The sequence below is a fragment of the Catharus ustulatus genome, chromosome 2, assembly GCF_009819885.2.
Source record: "Catharus ustulatus isolate bCatUst1 chromosome 2, bCatUst1.pri.v2, whole genome shotgun sequence".
NCBI classification, from domain to species: Eukaryota; Metazoa; Chordata; class Aves; order Passeriformes; family Turdidae; genus Catharus; species Catharus ustulatus.
The window spans coordinates 4,803,316-4,822,753 of NC_046222.1; the positions used below are offsets into that span (position 1 = coordinate 4,803,316).

The 19,438-nt window shown below is 49.1% G+C and overlaps 1 protein-coding gene across 1 annotated transcript in view; it reads left to right on the forward strand.

Moving 5' to 3' along the window:
- The first annotated feature begins 1,206 nt into the window (after positions 1-1,206).
- IGSF3 (immunoglobulin superfamily member 3) overlaps positions 1,207-19,438 on the forward strand; it is a 91,995-nt gene continuing 73,763 nt past the window's right edge. The window contains exon 1 of the mRNA XM_033051412.1: positions 1,207-1,271. Within this exon, the coding sequence (XP_032907303.1) occupies positions 1,229-1,271 (43 nt within the window). The 5' untranslated portion in view covers positions 1,207-1,228. The remainder of the gene's footprint in view (positions 1,272-19,438) is intronic.

Genomic DNA, 19,438 nt, shown 5'->3' on the forward strand with positions numbered 1-19,438 from the left:
TGTCAGCACCCTCGAGAAGGGCTCTCTCATTCTCGTTTTATTTACAAACAACCTCAGCCCCAGTCCCTAGTGTTGCCGTACTTATGCATTTCAGGGTTTCCTGGATGCACTTTTAAGGCACTTCTGCCACTGCCACCGTGTGCTTATGATGGACTGGGCAGCATCCCAAGTGCAGCAGTGCCCGCACATGGGGAGGGCTCACATCTGGCAACCTGGCATTGACACAAGCCCTGGATTCGGGTCTCGGCAACAGCGCATCGCAGCGGGACGGTCACGAAACTTGCGAAGCCGGGCTGTTATTTCTGGCTTGCACGGGAACAAAAAGGTGCATTTATACCACGTCCCAAGACGCCGGCTTTCCGAGGAGCGCCCGAGGGAGGACTCTCCGACTCTTTCCCCCAAAAAAACAAAGGAACTCGAGTTTATCCCTGCAGCTCACTCACGCCACAACCTTCCCCAAGCCACGCGCTCCGCAGCGCCGTCCCAGCAGCGCCGCTCGCCGGGGGCACCGGGGCGGGACGGGGGGAACGGCGGTGAGGGCCGGGCCGGGGCGGGGCAGGGCCGGGGGGAACGGGTAGGGAGGGCCGGGCCGGGGGCGGGCAGGGCCGGGGGAGCGGGCGGTGAGGGCCGGGCTGGGGGCGGGCAGGGCCGGGGGGAGCGGGCGGTGAGGGCCGGGCCGGGGGCGGGCAGGGCCGGTGGGAGCGGGCGGTGAGGGCCGGGCCGGGGCGGGCCGGGGGCGGGCTCTGGCGGCGCGGAGGAAGCGCCGGGCACCCCGCGGCGGCGGCAGCGCTGAACGGGCGGGCGGGCGGGCAGGTGAAGGCGGCGGGCCGGGGCAAGCCGGGCAGCGCGGCGCCCCGCTTATTTTTTGTAACTTTCCGGGGTGGGGTCTTTTTGTTGTGGCTCCTGCCTCCTCCCCGCCTCTTCTCTCCCGCACCTTCCCCGTGCTCTTTATTTTTTTTTTTTTTCTTATTTTTTTTCCCGCCCCTCGGAGGAGACGTTTTTCCCTCGCTCTCCTGCTGCCTCTCCCGCGGGAGCCGTGGGCGCGGAGGGGAGGCGCGGCGGCCGCCCCGCTGCGGGGGCGATGCCCCCGCCTGCCTTGGCGCCTCCCCGTGCCGGCCCCGCCGCCTTCCCTTTGTGCCGCCGGGCCCGGCGCGACGCCTGCCCCGGGAGCCCCGCGGCGCCCCGCGGCGGGAGGTAAGGGCGGCCGCCGCCCCGCGCCCCGGCAGCCATGCGGACCCTGCGGCCGCAGCTCGCCTCCCTGCTGCTCCTCGGTAAGTGCCCGTCGCCGGCGGGGAGGGGCGGGACGGGACACGGGGTGCCCCGGTGGGGCGGGACGGGACGGGATCGCCGGTGGGCGCAGCGCTCGCAGGGCGTGCGGGAGGATCACCCCTTGTCAGTGCCGAGCGCCCGTGCCCGGGAGTTGTCACTGCCCGCGCTGCTCCTGCGGTCGGAGTGGCGGAAAAAATCCCACCGTAAATATGTGTATATGTATGAAACATATCAGGGTTTCATCTCCAGCCGCTGTTTCCCGGTGACCGTGCCCCGGGGTCCGGCCGGGGCGTGGGAGCGGAGGGGACGCGCAGCTCCAGCTCCGGCTCCGGGCGGGCTCCGGCTGCAACTTGGGAAGGCGAGCGGCCGTGCAGGGGCTGCTGCTGGGGTCGGAGGTGTCTCGGAGGGGAGCCGTAAGGGTAGGGAGTTACACGGCTCTGTGCTGAGCTTGCACAATGAAAGCGGAGAAAATGCCTGGGGTAAGGTAGGCTGCAGAAACAAAGTGCTCTGCTTGGCTCTCGAGGAGCGCGTTGAAATGTAGAGGGAAGGCAGTCCCTGCTGCCGTGAAATGCAGTTTGATTGCTTTGTGCTGCCTCTCCAAGTCCTGCTGTAGTCCCTTCTCTGTGCCGGCGTTTTGTACCCCGTGAACCGCTATCCGTGCGGTTTTGTCCCGTCCCACGAGTGCTGCCCCAGGGGTGGCTGTATGCAGTTCTCTAAAGTCCTTTGGGATCCTAGGGCTGGGTGAGAGATGCTCTGGGAATGCCAGATTCCTTCCCACAAATTTGGACAAAGCAGAGTACAAGACAGTTAAAAAGCCTCTATGTTTTCTGCTGCAGAACCAATGTGTGAGGCTTAAGTGCTGATGAATTGATAGGAACATTTGTGGAAAATACAGCACGGCACCCTCACTCTCCGTTCTGCCTGTGTATGTGCAGAGCAGCCCCGGAGCTTGTTTTGATTTGTATGATTGGTATGATTTTCTGCTGGCATTAATGCTGTTGAGGGAAGAAGCGGCGGTGCTGGCAATTTTACTGTCTTGAGAATTGTTACATGCATACCTGCTCTGCCAATTTGGAAACAAGATCTCTACTGGAATTGCAGTCATGCTTCCATGTCTGTAATTTTGAGGGAGGGGGGGGTAATAGCAAAGAAGAGAGCAAACTCTTTGAAATGGTTTTGGCGATGGTTCAAACTTCCCCTAACCACTAGCTGGGTTCCTTGGAAAAAAAGCCATCTCCGAGCTAAGTTTATCCAGGGTGCCCCTGCTCTGTGCGTGCAGGGAGGCTGGCGTAGCCCGCAAGATGGGTGTAGGCGAAGGGCACAGCGCTCGCTGCCTTGGCTTCGCACGCTCCATCTCTGCTGTTAAAGAACAATAGCACCATTCTGGATTAGGGATTCCTAATATGGAGCGCTCGGCTCTTGGGTCGGTGCGCGCTCCCTCCGGAGCACGCCCAGCTGCTGCTGCGGGGGAGCGGCCGGGGGCATCCCTGCTCCCGACCCGGGGCATCCCTCCACTGGGACCCACCAGCCCTGCACTCCCCACCCCATTCCGGTGCTCACCCACAGCCCTGCCCGCTGCCGAGGCTGCCCCGACCCCCTGCTTGCAGGAATTACCTTTCTACGTTTGACCTAAAACTGGCTCTGCCCTGCCTTGATCCTCCCCGGGGGACGAGCTGTGAGGTGTCATCTGTCGCTTCGGAGGATCGGTTGCTTTTCAGTGGTCCCCAAATCCCATGGATGTGTCTAGTTAATGAAAACACCGTGCTGACCTCCCTGTGCTGGACGTGAGGCTGTTTTGGAGGGTAGGATGGGTACCATGTGTGTGCCTGGAGTTACTTTTTCTTCTTTTCACCTGGACTTCTTTAGCTGCTTGGTCCGCTTTTTGCCCAGCTGCCAGTTTTAATAAAGCTGGGGATGTGTGACAGTGCCTCAAAGCCACAAGTCACACAGAAGTGCTTTCGGCTGCCCCTTGTAAAACTGAGACATCATTTGACTTAGTTTTGTAAAAATGCATGTTCTGTAACATAAATGTGACTGTCTAGAAAAGGTCTGTTGCTTTCTAAGCAAGTAATGTTTATGCTAGAATATGGGGATAAGATACTATGGGTCAAATATGCAGAAAAAGAAATGCAACTCATTCTTTCCTTCCCCTTCTGCAAACTCATTAAAATCACTGAAGGAGGAATTGTAGTTATGGAAAGAGATGGTGGGTGATTTAATATAATGTATCAAACATTAACTACCTACCAAAATCCACGTATCTGTGAAACCAGGGTCTGAAAACCCACATCTGGCATGTGGGTGTAACATTTGTAGATCTCTGCTGTTTTTTCCCCCCTTCTCCCTGCAGTGTTTGTTACAGGGTTCTTTAAACAAGTGGCACTTCATCACAACAAGTACAAAATGGGAAAATAGAGCAAGTGCTGTAAATAATCCTCATGCAGCAATGAGACCATTAATACTTGTGCCAGCCAGTGCTAATCCTATGTGTAGTTGCAAGATTTACCTCCTTTTTTTTTTTTCCAGGGATGCAGAGTCTGATACTCCTCATATTTATAGTGTAATATATAGGAAACACAATAGGCTTCTGGGGAACGCTGAACTCATTCATGTCAGTGACTGGTTTATGAATAGTTCTGCTTTTGAGTCTCTTGCAGTCTCCAGAATACCACCTGTGAATGCAATTTACGGCTCTTTGTGTTCAAACATTGCATATGTATATATGTACATAGACTCATTACCCTCTTCCTCTCTCTATTCATGCATAGTAATTGGTGATTTATTTGCGATTCCTAGAGGGGAGCAGAGCATGCTCAGGTCTCCAAACTGCAGCTCGCTTGTAAATGGCTCTTTGGGGTGGAATACCCATGCAGAGGTGGCTCTTGGAGAATGAAGGGATGCTCTTCCAGGCCTGTCTCCCGGAGGGGAAGGGGTGCTGGCTGGGAAGCAGCAGTGTGCAGCTGGCTGCTGCTCAAGAGTTCTGCTGCCTGCCCAGGCTGAGGCTGACACACTCAAGTTTAGGGGCACTAGACCTGAGGAGTGCTTGGCTGGAGGGGAACATCTGGAGCAAACAGCCTAGTGGGTGTTTGCACACAGGGGTTTGGGGCTGTTTTTGTTTACCACAGCTCGAAACCCAGGAGTGTTGCTGGCGCCTCATCTGCTCCTCCATGCACTGTTAGCAGCAGTGGCCAAGATTGTGCTTCCTCCATCTGCGTCTGCCCCAAGTCCTCCGCCGCGAGCTTCGTTTTTCCAGCCAATTCCGCTGCCCTCGTGCCTGTGTTTGCTGCCTCGGGATCACTGTGCTGTGCAGTGCTGGACCTGGGCTGATCCTGAGTGTGGGCTGTGACTCTGCTTTATCTGGGAGCATTCTCTGCAGATGGCTCTGGCATTGCCTCGTTTCTGTGTGTGGTTGAGGTGGCTCTCTGGTGTCCCTAAGGTGGGACACTGCTGCAGCCATCGGAGCCGGGCTGGCAGGCTCCTCTCCTGCACATCCCCAAGTGCAATTCTTCATGGGCAGACTCCCTCCCTGCGTTCTTGGCCAGACTCTCTGACATCCTGAGGCTCCTGCAGATCCTGTTTATTTACACAGGAGGTTTTGGTTTATGCGAATTGTTGTCTTTTAGTTGACCTTCCGTCAAGTTAGATGTCTTTATTAAAGCAGTTTTTATTGCAAATCGAATGTGTACTTAGAACACTTCTACCAGACCCATTATATAAAGTGAAAGGCAAAATAAACAGTGCTGCAGAACCACAGGGAAGGGGGTGGGAGAGAGATGGTCATTGGGAGAGCATCGCTCTGGTATTGGAAGGCTTGTTGAGTTGTTTTTTTTTTAACCAGGAAATTGCCTTTTTTTAAAAGACAAAAAAGTTCTTTTATTTTGGTCTTTCTTGGTTTCTTTCTTATCCATACAAAACGGGTCATGGGTTCTGTCATTGATTTAAAGGTTATACAGTCTAGTTTGAAGCCAGAGGTGTTTTCATTGGTTTACCTTGGGTGAATCAGAGTGCTGTAACCTGAAAGAGTGCTCTTTGCTGCCTGATAGTCAGCAATCTGCAGGATTCCTTGTCCAGGAACTTGAAGCAAACAGGAAAATCACCTGAAAGAAAGGGTAAGATTTTTGAGCTCAATAAGGTTTTCTTATTGCTGCTAGGGTTCCCCAGCTCATGATTTGACTTGTCTACTGGCATTGAGGGCGTTTAGGCCCTCCAGCCAGTGTCTGGAAAACTGCTGTATTGTGACTTGCCTCTGGCTTTGAAGTTCCTAAATACTTCTTAATGATAACCTGCTAAATGGGTTTTGACTCCATTTTTATATTATTATTTCTTTCCTAGTCGTATAAAATCTTCTTAAGCAACAGTTCTCTGAGCTAGAATATTAGGAGACGTTGAGCATCTGTTTCTTATCAGCCATGGTGAGGCTAAAATGGAGCCTTTCCTAACAAAGCTGGGTTTGATCACATTGCAAGGCAAAGAAATCGAGTCTGCAGCTGTTTTTGGTGGGTCTGGGCTGTTCCTGTGCATCTCTGTCATGTCCAGCTCTAACCTGTTGCTCACCCTGTCTCCATCAGGAATGTGTTTCAAATGATATAAGTCAGTAGGGTTTTTCTTGTTAGGTTTAATTAGCAAGTGAGACAAGAGGAAGTGTTGCCTTTCTGACTGTTGCTGAAGTCACATTTCAGTAAGTAATTGGGCACGAGCACAAAACCAGACCATCTCAGCTAAGTGATGGGAAGCCTTTCTTGGAAAGGGAAAGGCTTTGATGCTCAGGACTTGTACCATTGCTGCACAGTACTTCAACAAACACCAAAAAGCAGGGATGCTCCTGAAAGGAGGTGTTCCAGCCTGGTTCCTGCCTGGTGTGGCAGGCAGGGGAGGTGCAGGTCAGGCTGCTTGCATGCAGTTGGAGGGACTTGATTGATCTCAAAGCTAGCTTGGCAAACCCGGTAAATATGTGGAGGGACTGTGTGTGTGTGTCTGACACCAAAGTAGATCTGTTTTTCACATGGTCCTGCAGATGTTTGTGGGATGCCAAGGGAAGGGGGGTGCTGTGGAGGCAGGGGCTGGAGGGCATGGCAAGTTCATCTGGCTGGGTTCCCCACTTTGCTGGGATGTGCATGCTCCATGTGCCCGGGCCTCATTACTGGGATTCCAGGATGTGTGACCAGTTTCTCAGCCCTCCAGTGAGCCCAGCGTTTGATCCAGCCAGTCTCCTCAGTGTTACCTGCCCCTGACAGAGGCTGCCTGCTCTGTCCTGCTCAGTGTTTAACCTGCAGTTTCTGGCTGAAACCACTGCCTGAACCCTCCTATGGCTCCTCTTTCCTGATTTTTAGTCCTGTGCTGGTAGTTCTTTGGTGTTTCTAGGTCCGTTTCCAGCTGTTACTGGGCAGTGATCCACAGGGAGGGAAAATGTGGTGCACTGTAAAGTGGAGGAATGGGAAAAGGATCACAGACTGATGGAATAATTCGGGTTGGAAAAGACCTTAAAGATCACCTAGTTCCACACCCCCTCCCTGCCATGGATGGGGGTACCATCCAACTACACCAGGTTGCTCAGGGCCCATCCTACCTGGTCTTGAGCATTTCCAGGGATGGGGCATCCACTGCTTCTCTAGGCAGCCTGTTTCAGTGCCTCAGCACCCTCTGAATAAAGAATTTCCTCCTAACATCTAATCTAAGTTTCTCCTTTTTTCATTTAAAACTGTTCCCCCTTGTCTTATCACTGTCTGGCCGTCTATAAAGTTGTTCTCCATCTTTTTTATAAGCCCCCTTTGAGTACTGAAAGGCTGCAGTGATGCTTCCCTGGAGCCTTCTGTTCTCCAGACTGTAAAAAGGATGAGCCAAGGGAAAGCATTAGGGGGAGAAAGAAGGTGAAGAACCCAGCTGGTAAGAAAGATAGAGGGGAGCAGGCTCTGAAGGATGGGTCTTGCTGAACACCAGGCCTTACAGCTTGCCCACTGCTTTTCAAGTGTCAAAGACTCCTGAGTATAAAAGAAACTCAGATCTTGAGGATCTGTCTGTATTTGTCTTGTTCCTGAGTGTACTTACCACTGCTCTTAGCTGACTTCTTTCCAAACAAGGTATTGATTCCACCTGGGACTTGAAAAATCATCTAGCACTTCTCCTGTCTCTTCTGATTTTGGCAGATTTAAGACTGCTGGTCAGGAGGGGGTGAGGCTGCTGCTGAAGTGCAGGAATAAGGAGATTCCAGCGCAGTTTCTGGTGACAACATTGTCTTAGTTGGAATCCAGATCAGCATTTGGGGCAGCTGCACAGCCATTAGCACTGTCAGGCATTTCACTAATGCCAGTTGTTTGCTTTGCTGTTCTGCATATTGTTTTTCTGCCCCTTGCAAAACAGCTCATCAGGCTCTGATGTCTTTGGAGGTGATTTTTGATAGCTGTTGTAGCACTGCTAAATTTTGGGGGGAGGTTTTAACTGGTGGCATGAGTCTGGAATTGCTGTCATCTGCTGTGATAACTATCACAGAAGCTGATAGTTTTGCTTCCCAGCAAATATGTTCCCTCCTAGAGTCATTGTGATTAGAGGGGGAATAACAGGCAATGATGGTGCATCTGGGGGATTTTTGGGGTGGTTTTTTTGGTTGTTCCTCCCACATTGCATTCCTGATGTGTCTGCCTCAGGCCTGCTGTCACTTTTATGGCTTTTGGGCTTTGTGTGGAAGTTGATAAGCTTGTCAAAGGGAGATGGGAGAAGGGGGTGAGGTAGATCTAGTTTTCAGCAGACTCTGTTGCGCTGAATGTGTTTGAGAGGAGCTCAGCACTGACCCAGGCTGCTGTGAAATGGGTAGTTTCTGAAGCTTTTAGAGAAATGGAGGCTTGAAGATGAGATACTGAGCCCCAAAACAGCAGAATTTTTGGTTGTTTCTGTGGGAAAGAAGGGCTCTGATATCTCATGACAGCAAGGTTATTAAGATTTGACTGCTTAGATAAATTGGGCTTTTTTAATCTTTGATTAATCATTTTGTCTCCATGCAGCATCAGCACCATGAACCCAGGAATCTGCCCAGGTTCCTCCAGCTCTCTCTGAAGGAGAAGCTGGACCTTGAGTATGAGAAGGCAGTTGTTTGTTGCCAGAAGTCATCCAGAAGCTCAGTACTCTGGAAAGTCATACTGCTGGAATCTGGCACTTATTAACTCAAGTTACCCAGTACCTAGGATCCAGCCAAAGAGCTCTGGCTGGCTGCCAAGCTCAAATTACCAACCTGGGTGTCAGGCCTTGTTGGTTCCCCCTTGATAGCTTGAAATAGGAGCTTCCCAACAAGCATCTGTGTGCCAGCCTCCCTTCTAGTCTTATTTCTTCTTACAGCTTTGCAAATTTGTTTGAGGTAATTATAGTACCTACTAATATTTTCCCCAGTTCTGAGCAATTCTCTGAATGCATTTATCTCCGGTGTGCTTTCAAAGTGCTCTGCCCCCTCTCACAGTATCACTTCAACTCATCTCCCTGACTCAGTGCTTTCTGCTCTTCTTCTCTCATACAGTCCTTGGCCCTCAGCTGCTTCCACCCTCCTGAATACGCTGTCAAGCTTTGCTTTCCTCTCCTGGAGGTTCCCATATCCCTCTTTCCTGCTCTGCTGTCTAATCCCATTACAGGGGAGGGATGTTTGCTCCGGTTTGTGGGGGATGAGTGCTTGACCACCCTGCCAGGTGCTAAGGCGCTTTCCATGGAAGGACATGGATACCAAGGGAAGCTGGGCTGGCACTGTGCCGTCTCCCAGCTTTCTGCTGGCTGCTTGTGGCCTGCAGACAATATCTTGAGAGCTCCTGCTGAAGGGTTTGACCTTTATGCCTACAGCAGTGTTATCTGGCGCCTACAGCAGGAGTCACAGCGTGCAAATTCCAGCGCTTTCTTCTGACTTGTGATATAATTGTAGACAAGTCGCTCTGTCTCTGTTCTTGAAGTAGAAAGAGTGGCTTAAAAGGTGTCATGGGAAATATGCAGCATTAGGGCTGAGGTCTTGCTTGCTGTCTGTAAGCAAACAGGCTGCTTTTCTTCCTTATGCGCGGAAGAAAACGTGGCGTGGAAGAGATTGTTATGGCCTGATTGATTTCACTCTTGGTGTTAGAAAAAGACGAAAATTGATTTTCACTTTGAGCTCTGCGATGTTGTTTACCTGCACAAGCTCTCCTGCTTATCCCAGGTGAATGAGAGCTGGTGGGGCATGGCCCATGTGCCTGTAACGTGGAGCTGCTGTGATTCATCCCAGCCATCAGTGTTACAGCAGCACAGTTTATCTATGGGTCGCTGGCACCTCAGGAGCTGTTACGTCTAATCAGTCCCATGCAATGAGCTGGTTGGCAGTGAAATCTAATCTACACTGTGTAGCTGCCAAATGCTTGAAGTTTGCCAAGCACTTACTTACTCCTTTCTGCTGTAAATGAGTTGGGCTTGAACAAGATCAGCTTCAGGTGCCTTTCCTGCGTGTAGGACTCAGAGTCCAGCCTCAGATACCTGTACTGCAGAGGGGCAAAAGTTGTCCAGAGTCCAAAGGGCTACAAGGAATGTCTAAATTGACCTGCTCATCTTCATATGTAGATATCAAAACATGCTCTTCTCATCTCACGTGGTTTTTTTATGCCACCTCTTCCCTTTGCTTACGTGTGAGGAGGTGATCTCTCAGATACTGCCATCATCATTAGAGCATGGAAGGACTTTGTCTTGGTTTTTTTATATTTGCATGAGATGTCTAGTTTTTGTTTTTATTTCCTATTTTCTGCTGCTCTTACACCTCATCCACTCCTCTTGAGTTGTCCAGCTGTGCCTTCAGGATCTCTCTGCAGAGGCTACCCTGTGGCTACCAAGCAAAGGAAGGGCAGCACTTACTCGGTGATTATTCTGATTTGTGCCTGGCTCTGGAGTTTGGGCTATTTTTTTTTTCTTTCAGTCTTTGCAGGAAAGAATGTGGCTGCCAGTGTGTGGTGGGAAAGAGGTTTATTTCCTCCTGGAGCAGTGGGGAAAGCTGTCTGAGACTGCCCTGAGCAGCATGGGGTAATGTAGGGGAGGCAAGGGGCGGATCTCAAAGAGGTCTGTCACCTCTTCTCACAAGCCTGCCCCTCTTAAGCTATTGTCACCCTTCTTCAGGCTCTCATCTGGATCCCCTTGGTGTTTTAGGCTTAGGAGGGAGGTGAATGTGAGGAAGGATTTGCTGTGTGTCAAATGCCTGATAGCTGCTCTAGCAGATCCACTGGGATACATTACTAAAAGCATCCTAATGATCTCAGTGTAATGGGTTTGAGCCTTGGAAGTCCAGTTGCTGGGAAGGGGATTCCAGAGCTTTGTGCTTGGCTCCTGGGGATTGAGGGCTGTGTTCCTGGCAGCAGACAGGGCAGGCAGCAGGAGCTGCCTCAATCACAGAATCTATTAGGCTGGAAAAGCCCTCTGAGGTCATCCAGTCCATGCTGTGACTGAACACCGCCATGGCACTGAGTGCTGTGTCCAGTGGCACTTGGACACCTTCAGGATGACTCCATCACCTCCCTGGGCAGCCCATTCCAATGTTCCATCACCCTCTTTAGGGTACCCATCCCTCCATGGGGAAGTGTCAGAGCCATGTGCAGGGTTTGGTGTGGCAGAAAAATGACTCGGTGGGAGGCCTGGCCAAGCACCAACTAATGCTGTTACCTCAGAAACGTAGATTACCAGAGGCTGCAGTTGTGTGGGTGCCAACTAAGTCCCTAAAGAGATGTAATGTGAGGAAAGGGTAATTTTCCTTACAGAGGTATCTGGGTGCTGGTGGAAGAGGGAGATGTGCAGAGGAGCGTGACCATAACTGATGCCAACAGCCTCTAAGCCTGGCTGCTGGCAGCACATGTGGTCAAGAGATGTGCTGGGGAATGTGGCATCTGGCTCCGCTGCTCCCATTCCTATAGCCACTGCTGTTCCTCAGGTGGCATCATGCAGCCTCCTCTTCCTCCTGGCACTGGTGGTGACCTGGGAAAGACATGGGTTGTTTCTTACCTGCAAAAGTGATGGGAGCAAGGTGAGAAGTGACAAAGGAGGGTTCCTACCTTTCCAGGGTCCTGGAAGGTACCAGTGGAGTTGTGAAGACCCCTGAGATGGGTGGGGATGATGAAGAGGGTGTAGAAATGAGGGTGGGGGACAGCAAGAGTTCAGTTTTCCAGTGGATGGACAGATGTAAAAGAAATGCATGTAGGTGATCATAAAGGTGCTGCAGTAGAGATTCTCCATAGTTACTGGGGTGATCAGCATCGTTTTCTAAATCATCCTCCATATGGGGATGCGAATCTTGAGTGTGGGTAGGGTGAAGTGAGGCTTCTGGGGAAGTATGCTAGTGGGAGGCTAAAAATAAATTATCAAAAGGAAGAATTGAGAAATTAACAAAGCTAAACGGATGTATGCAGCTCTAAGAAAAGGGTGTCGTATTTGAAAGCATATTTTTGAAAATCCATTTGCTTAGTCATCTTACAGATAATTTAGCTATTTTTGCCTTCTTTGCTCTGATGACACTTCACTGTCTATATAATAGGCTTAGCATCTGCATTCTTTTCTAGAGTAAAGGGAAAATATATCTGCTAATTTTGAGTTGGCTTTGTACAATTGCTTTACCTCTTGGCTGTGAAATAAATAAGATACTGGTCTTAAAACTATTTTAAAGGGAATAGTTGGCATTATTTTCCTTCTAACTCATCTTTTTAATCCATCTGCCATGTCTGCAATCAAATTTGAATAGAGAATATATACCCTTGCTATTTAATGTGTAATAATAACTGTGCCCTCAACTGCTCCAGACATTAAAGTGGTGATGTTTGGGTTCAGCACAGTAATCTACTGGGGAATGAATGCAAGATCAAGGGCATTTGCAGATTTTTATTTCTTTGTGTTTGCAGGGGCTGTGGCACTGCTAGCGGGTTGCTCACAAATGGTGTCTTAGATTACCTCTTTTGCAGGCAGCGAGATTTGCATCTTGCCATTCCTATTTGATCTGCAAGTGGTGATGAGAGCTGTGTACTTGGATTCAGATTTTTCTGAGTGGCAGTCTGCAGTCATTAGGGCAGCACTTAGACCCCAGAGGCTTTTTCCATGTTTTCATCCTGTTTCAGTAACCGTGTCTCTTGTTATCTTGTTCCTGAATATTTTCTCTGGTAAGAGGACGCTGTTTGTTGCAGCTGTTAAACCTCAAATGTCTTGAATCTCCCTTAGGGAAGAGAGGGGAGAGTTCCTGAGGTTTCTGTGTGAGTAGACTATAGAAACACCTACATGTCTTTCCCAAGTATACAGCCAGGAGGTATTATTGGTGCTGTCCTAAACAGCTGATGGAATCTGGCTGATTCAGCCTGTGATTCCTCCCTCTTGTTATGTTGAAGGGGTTTAGTAAGGAAACAGGGATAACAGGGATTCTTTGGTTTTTTTCCTTTTTTATTTTTTCTTCTTGTTTTTTTGGCATGCAGTGGTACTGGATGGCTCTGGTTGCTTTTGTCAGAACAGTGTAGCTAGGAGGTGTCAAAGGAAATTATGGATGTTTGTTCGGTTTCCTGGCTGGATGTACCATGTGGGTTTTGGAGAAATGTGCATTGAATAAACATTGGGTAAATCTCCTAGGACTAGCACCGCCTGGGAGCAGTGTTGGGAGCTGTGCTTATCTTCATGGCAGGATTTAAAAAGAAACGTTTGTATGAGAAGAGTTTTGCGCCCTGTGTTTGGTTCCCATCGGTTCAGTGATTTGTAATGTTGCTCCGTCTGTTCCCTTTAAAGCCAGCTGGCCAACCTTAGGAGAGGATTATCTGAGTAAAATTCTCCAAAGCCTATATTGCCCTCAGAATTCTTTCTTTCCTCCTCTTTCACAGAGCCAGAGTCCAGCCTGAGCCCAGATCACATTTAAAATGTTGTGGCCAACCCCTGGGATTGCTGGAGCCCCTTGGCAGACAGGTTGTGCCCCATTTGTGCCCCTTCACTGGGTGGGCATGGCATGGGCAGAGCCAGTGGGGACAGCCACTGCCAGGAAGGACAGGAGCTCTGTCCCAAGTGGTGACAGCTCAGTGCCTTTTCCAGGAGTGGCCTGGCCACTGATGGATGGAGAATCCAAGGCTGTGTGTGCCATGGACCCGTTGTGCCTGTCCCCACAGGTCGTGCTCCCACCTCACTGGGGTCCCAGGGGATGCTGTGGTGGCAGCCAGCCCTGTGGCATGGTACACATTCACAGCCAGGGACATGGCTTGGGCTCTGTGCTTTGGGACATTGACCAGGGGCAGCCAAGTGCTTGTGGTCCCAAAACCTTGTGCAGGATGTGTAATTCTGCCTTCATCTTGGGAGGTGACACTTCACAGCTGCTGCAGGCAGGTGCTCAAAAAGCTGTGCTAGTGACTGGAACCTGTCCTAACCTCACCAGCAGTCTGCTGCTGCTCTGAGGTGAGGAGGGGGATTGCTCCTTTGGGATTGCAGTCCCACTTCCCCTCCCTTCTCCCTGTCTTTGTGCTGGTCTCCTCCAGCTGTGTTCAGTCCCTGACAGATCTGGAGCGTGTGTGGTGTTTCGGTACAGCTGCTGAATCTGTTAAACTGGCATCAGTCACTTGCTGTTAAGGCTTATAATCAGTGTAAAATCTCTGGGGTGCAGCTATTTACAGAAAAAAAACCAACCCGCTGCACCCTTCCAGACTTGCATCAAACAAGAGTTTTATTCTCATTAATTGAATTCCTCTAGAGTCTGATAACTTGGGCATGTTGAAATCAGATAAATAAAACCCTCCCTCCCTGGTAGCTGTGTAAGCCTTTCCTTAACTCCCTGATCAGAGGGGACTAGGCTTTGCTAAGTAAGTAGCTGAGGATGAAAACTTCTGCATACGTCTGCTCATCAGGGAGTGTAGGCAGGAGGATGCTCAGAGTGGAGGAAAGATTTACCTCATCCCCCACCCTTCCTTTCCTCAGTTGATTAGGAAAGGTTTTTTTGTTTAGTGACAAATGCTGTTTAGTCACCCTCAAACACATCCTCTGTGTCTAGAAGCTGAGATTCTGCTTTCTTCCAGACCTTCAAATAAACCTGCAGCCCTACAAAGTGGCAAGTCTGCTCTTGCTGCAGTCAGGGTGTATCACCTTTGGAGCATCTCTCAGGCTGTGCTGCCCCATCTCATCTTGTGGATGCTGAGACACATTGCTCTGGGAGGCAGAAGGGCTCTTGGACTGGTGCCCGAGGTGTGGTGTTGCTGAGCTGATTCTGTAATCCTCAAAAAATCCAACTTGCAGCTTTTCCCAGACTCCATACATCAAATGAGACTTGCAGTCGTTAAGGTCACGTCCCTTTCTGTGTTGTGTCTCTCGTGTTCCTGTCTTGGTGCTGGAGGCTGGGGCCCCTCTTGTTCAGCAGATGCTGTTGGTTAGTCCAGAGTCATTATTCCCTGTGCCTGGATCCCCCCTGCCATAATGAGGTACCTGGCTTGCCAGCCAACCTTTTGCATTTCAGTCAGCACTGCTCCTCCCCTTCAGGGTCTTTCTGTTGTTCTCCCCTGCCACTCCTGCTGCTGCTTTTTTTGTGCACCCTGGATTTGGATTTCCCTCCACTCCTCTTTTATCAGTATTTCTGCCCCATAACTGCTTATACCATCAAAGCAGTGGCATCTCCCCCATCCCCAGGACACTTTTTCTGCCCTCTCTCCCATCTGCTGCTTCTGCTCCTGCTGTCATGCAGTGGGTGTGAGACTGGCCTGAGTCCTCTCACCACACCGACCTCCCCATCTCAGAGCTTGGCCTCTTCCCTCTCCACCTTGTCCCTCATAAACTGAATGCTGATGTGGTATTCCCTCCCCCAAGCTTGGATAGCCCCTTCTCCACCTTCAGATTTGCTTCTCAAACTGTAAGAACTTTACGAAAAGAGTTGGCATACAGATGACGGTCTGTGCTTTCCTTCTCCATGCTTTTCACAAAGGTAGAATTTCTAACCTTTTTGCTTGTCTTAAGAGTCCCAACTCATTCTCCCTTGTCTCTGTCATTTGTTTTCCTACTCATAACCTCTCTCCTTCAGTGCAAAGCTGCTTTATCCCCTCCTCCTCCAGCAGCTGCTGCATCCTCTGTAAACCCCATGGGATGCTCTGTCTGGAGCTTTTGCCTCCCAGCTCTCTGCCAGTTCAGTCTGTTGCTGTGATTTACTTCACAAGGGCTTTCTTAATAGCCCCCACTGCTCTGCATCTCGGTTGTGATCAAATATTACCTTTCCTGACTTTGTAATTGACCTTGCACTAACCAGTTTTGGTCTCTTCCTGGAGAGATTTCCTCGAAGTTCTGTTGTCTTTGTCTTTTCCTGCCTCTGACAGAGCTTTTCTTGTGACTTCATGAGTCTACCCTGTATGCCAGTTTCAGGGTTTGTTTTTGTGTGGCTACCAGAGGTCTATTCTACATCTCTGTCCAGATTGTCCTACAGTCCCTGCTTCTTTGTAATTTTTTCCACTGGTAAAAACCTCTCTCTGCTGATGTTACAGGCTCATATTTCTGTTCAATTAAAAATTTTAACCTCAGTCTCTGGTGCTTACCTACATGCATGTGCACACACCTGGGTCTTTCTGCTTAAGGAGTGTAAGCTGCAGCATTTCCTATCCATCTCTGCCTCTGAAATTTGTTAAGTTTTTTTTTTGTTGTCTGCTGATTCCCCTGAATTCTCAAATTAGTTCCTCCTCTTCTGCTGTGCCAAATGCAAGATGCGTGTCTTCCCTTTTTAAAGCCCTTCTTAGCCTTGTTCTACCTTTTCTTTTTAGTGCTTTTTCCCTCTGTGGCTTTTGATTCCCAGGCTGTGCCTCTCATTGTGTTTCCTCAGGCTGGGTTCTCAGAGAAAGAGGGCTTATCTGATCATGCTGCCTCTGCCACCCCTTTCCAGAGAACCTGCAAGCCCTGTGGCCAATTTTACGCAAATTTGACAGGAGTAGAGCGCTTGGAAATAAACGAGTTCCTGCAAGCCTTGTGAAGAGTGAGTAGCTGAATGAGGGCAGTTGCAGGGGATGAAGGAGACCCTTTTCTTCCTCAGCAGTGCCTCCAAATGACTGTGCCAGCTGCAGGAGAAGCTCCAGCTGGAGCTTGCAGTCATTAGTCTCAGAGCCAGCCTCCCTCCTGAAGGCACGGTAAGCTAGGCTTCATTAAGTCTCCTGCTCTTAGGGTTGTTTGCTCAAAGAGGTGGCTTGGAACCTTTTCATTTTACTCTGTGTGATGGGGAGTAACCTGCAGCGAGCCTCTGCAGCACTTCTTCACTTGCTGCCTTTGCAGAAGGCATGTTAGAGACCTGCCATCAGGGTCTCCCAGCAGAGAGAGACCTTGGCACTTGTCACACTCTGCCCTGCTCTCCTTTCCTGCCCTCTCCTGACCCATCTGCTGCCTGGCTGAAGGTGCTGTCTCACAGTGGGGCTGAGCTGGTGCATTATCCCAGCTGCTAATTAAAAGGGTTGTTTGCCCCTGTCCCCCAAAGAAAAAGGTGTTCCTGCTCTCTTAGTGAAAATTCTTTCCTTGGGTCATTCTTTTTTCAGCTCATATGGAGGTCAAGCATGGGGAGACGAGTGTGTATATTTTGCCAGGAATAAAGTGAGTGGGAAAGCAAGACAGCTTTTTTGCTGTGGCAGCTGGTACCTAGAGCAGCTTAACTGCATTGTGAAAACACATTTTTAAACTGAATCTCCTGGGATGAGGGTTATTTTACCACCTTTTCTCTGTGGCTGGTGCAGTGAGGTTGCTCTGCGTAGGTGCTTGGTGCTGAGCTAAGGTAACTGAGTCTAGAGGAGTGGTAAAAATGCAGTCATGTTGGAGAGTCCTTCCCAGAATAGTTGAGATTAGAAGGGACCTTTGGAGGTCATCTGATCCAAGCTCCTTGCAGATTGCTCAGGATCATGTCCAGATGACTTTGAATACCTCTGGGTGGAGACTCCACAATCTCTTGAAGCAACCTGTGCCAGTGTGCAATTAGCTCTGACTGTTGTGTGTTGGTTTTGTTTGTTTGTTTGTTTAGTATAAAAAGTGTTTTCCTGTGCTTTCCAGCTGGTCAGTTCCCCCTGGTGCATGGGCTTGTTCCTCCTCAGGGAGGAGAATTGCATGATTGTCTTTCTTAGTCACTGATAGTAGTACTGTGCTGAGAAGAAATAGTTGTACCTTTCTCCCTCCCAGCCTGAAAGAAACAGTAACATAAATGCTTCTGCATTTCTTTTTGTTTTGTTTTGTTCTGTTTTCCTTTCCAAATGCCAGAAAGCTCCTGTCCTCTCATTTGAAATGAGAGCCTTGGTAGTTTGGTGACAACTGCTGATAGTCTGTGTAGCATGTCAAACTAATAAATTATAGCGTATGCAGACAAGGAGTTCTAACACCTTAATTAGCAATAAAAGGGAGCTGGTAACTGAAGAATCTCCCTGGATCTTTGTATGTCTTTCAGGGATGCTGTCTGAATCACAGAAGTTTTGAGAGGCAGCATCTTGCTGCTGCTTAGTGAACGTGGAAGAATCCAGATGAATTTGTAGGGAGGAAATGGAAATTACCTGCTGCTTTATGGCTATACTTCATATTCCTGTGATCCTTTATGGTGGGGTGGGAAAACTGTCTTGGAGAAATGCATGCTTTTAGCCAGTACACTTGACTTTGGGGATAAGTCAATTTGCTGTTTACCTAAAAGCTCTTTCTGCTAAAGAAGTACAAGATGGCAGCTTTGCCTTGCAAATTGAATCTTCTCTCGTGCTAATGGTCATGGCTGAGGGGCACAAATGTTTCTTTAGCAAGTCAGAAAGAAGAGGGAGAGATTGCCCCAGCTTTCTTTTTGAAGATACTACATTTTAGAAATTGTTTTTAGTTTTATTTCTACAGAGCTGTGTGCTCCAGAGGAGGTGGGGAGCAGGTGCAGAACCTGTGCTTGAGGATGCAGCCGGAGTTGCTGGAGGAATGGTGGGCTCTGGGAGGTAGGAAGGAGCGTGCAGCAGGGCGGTTTGTCATCAGCTTTTCCAGCCTGTCAATATTGAACAGATTGTTGTTAGATTTCTCTCTCTAGAAGGTAATCAATTCAGGGTTAAGCAATTAATAAATGGCTGCCTAAGGTGTCCAGTTTAGAGGTTGAAAAGGAGATGCTCTGTCGCTGCATGGAAGAACAAAGATGCAAGTCAAGGTTACAGAGAAAAATACGGGTACCGAACTCCTAAGTGTCGTCCTTGCCAAAGTAAGGGAAAATCTGGAGTCACTTGGTGCAAGGGGAAGGGCAGGAAACCAAATAAGCAGCTTCAAGGAGTATGGGAAGGTGGGCCAAAACACTGGTGTTTCTCTTTGGAGATGGAGGGAGGCACTTGTATCTCTGTCCTTCCTCCCCGTGTTTTAATTAAAGAGGACAAGAAGCTTTGTTTTTCTTTAGGAAAAATAAATTTGAGGGAAGGTAAGAAACCAGGCTTTCTGTGCATCAGAAGTATCTTAAGAGATCTGATGAAAGAGAGGGAATTCCTTTAATGAATGCCTGGACAGAAAATGCTGTTTCCTTTTGGCAAGGATAATGTGAAGGTGAGATTTGGGACTCCACACTCTTCTCTCTTGGGAGAGTATTTAAGCATCTGGATATTATGAGGTGAATTGCAGCAATAATAGGGACATTCTGTTTTTTAATATTGGAGGGGATCTCAGAGCATGCAGGAAAGCAAAAAAATAAGTGACATTAAAACGTTATTGACTGTGAAACAAAATGAAGTTTCTTATTGTCTGGGAGTGAGTGATAGCACAGGGAATAATGTTTGACAATTCTTCGAGTGACCCTGGACGTTGAACATGTAGCACTTGAAGACTAAGGAAGGATAATAAAAAGAAATACAGGGGCTGGAGGGCATAATGAACTATGTCAGAAATTTCCTGCCTAGCTTTGATGCTCAAAGCAATTTCATTTTACCCCCTCCTCTTGATAGGCTGGGAGCACATACCAGCCAAGAGTTCAGCAGTCCAAAATGCTTCATAGCTTTGGTACTAAAATGGCAATGCTGAATCTTTTAGAGGTCTGGGAGCAGTACGAGAAACACCAGAGTAAATGGTGTGTCCTTACATGTATTTTAAGAGCTACAAGAACAGAAGAAAAAGCACACATAGGAATCTTAGGAGACTTCACTTTTTTGTGCAGGTCTGCACTAAATCTTACAGGGAGTACATGTGGTGACAGCTTCAAAACTCAGGCTGGGGATGTACTGATGAAACCATCACTGCTTTTCAT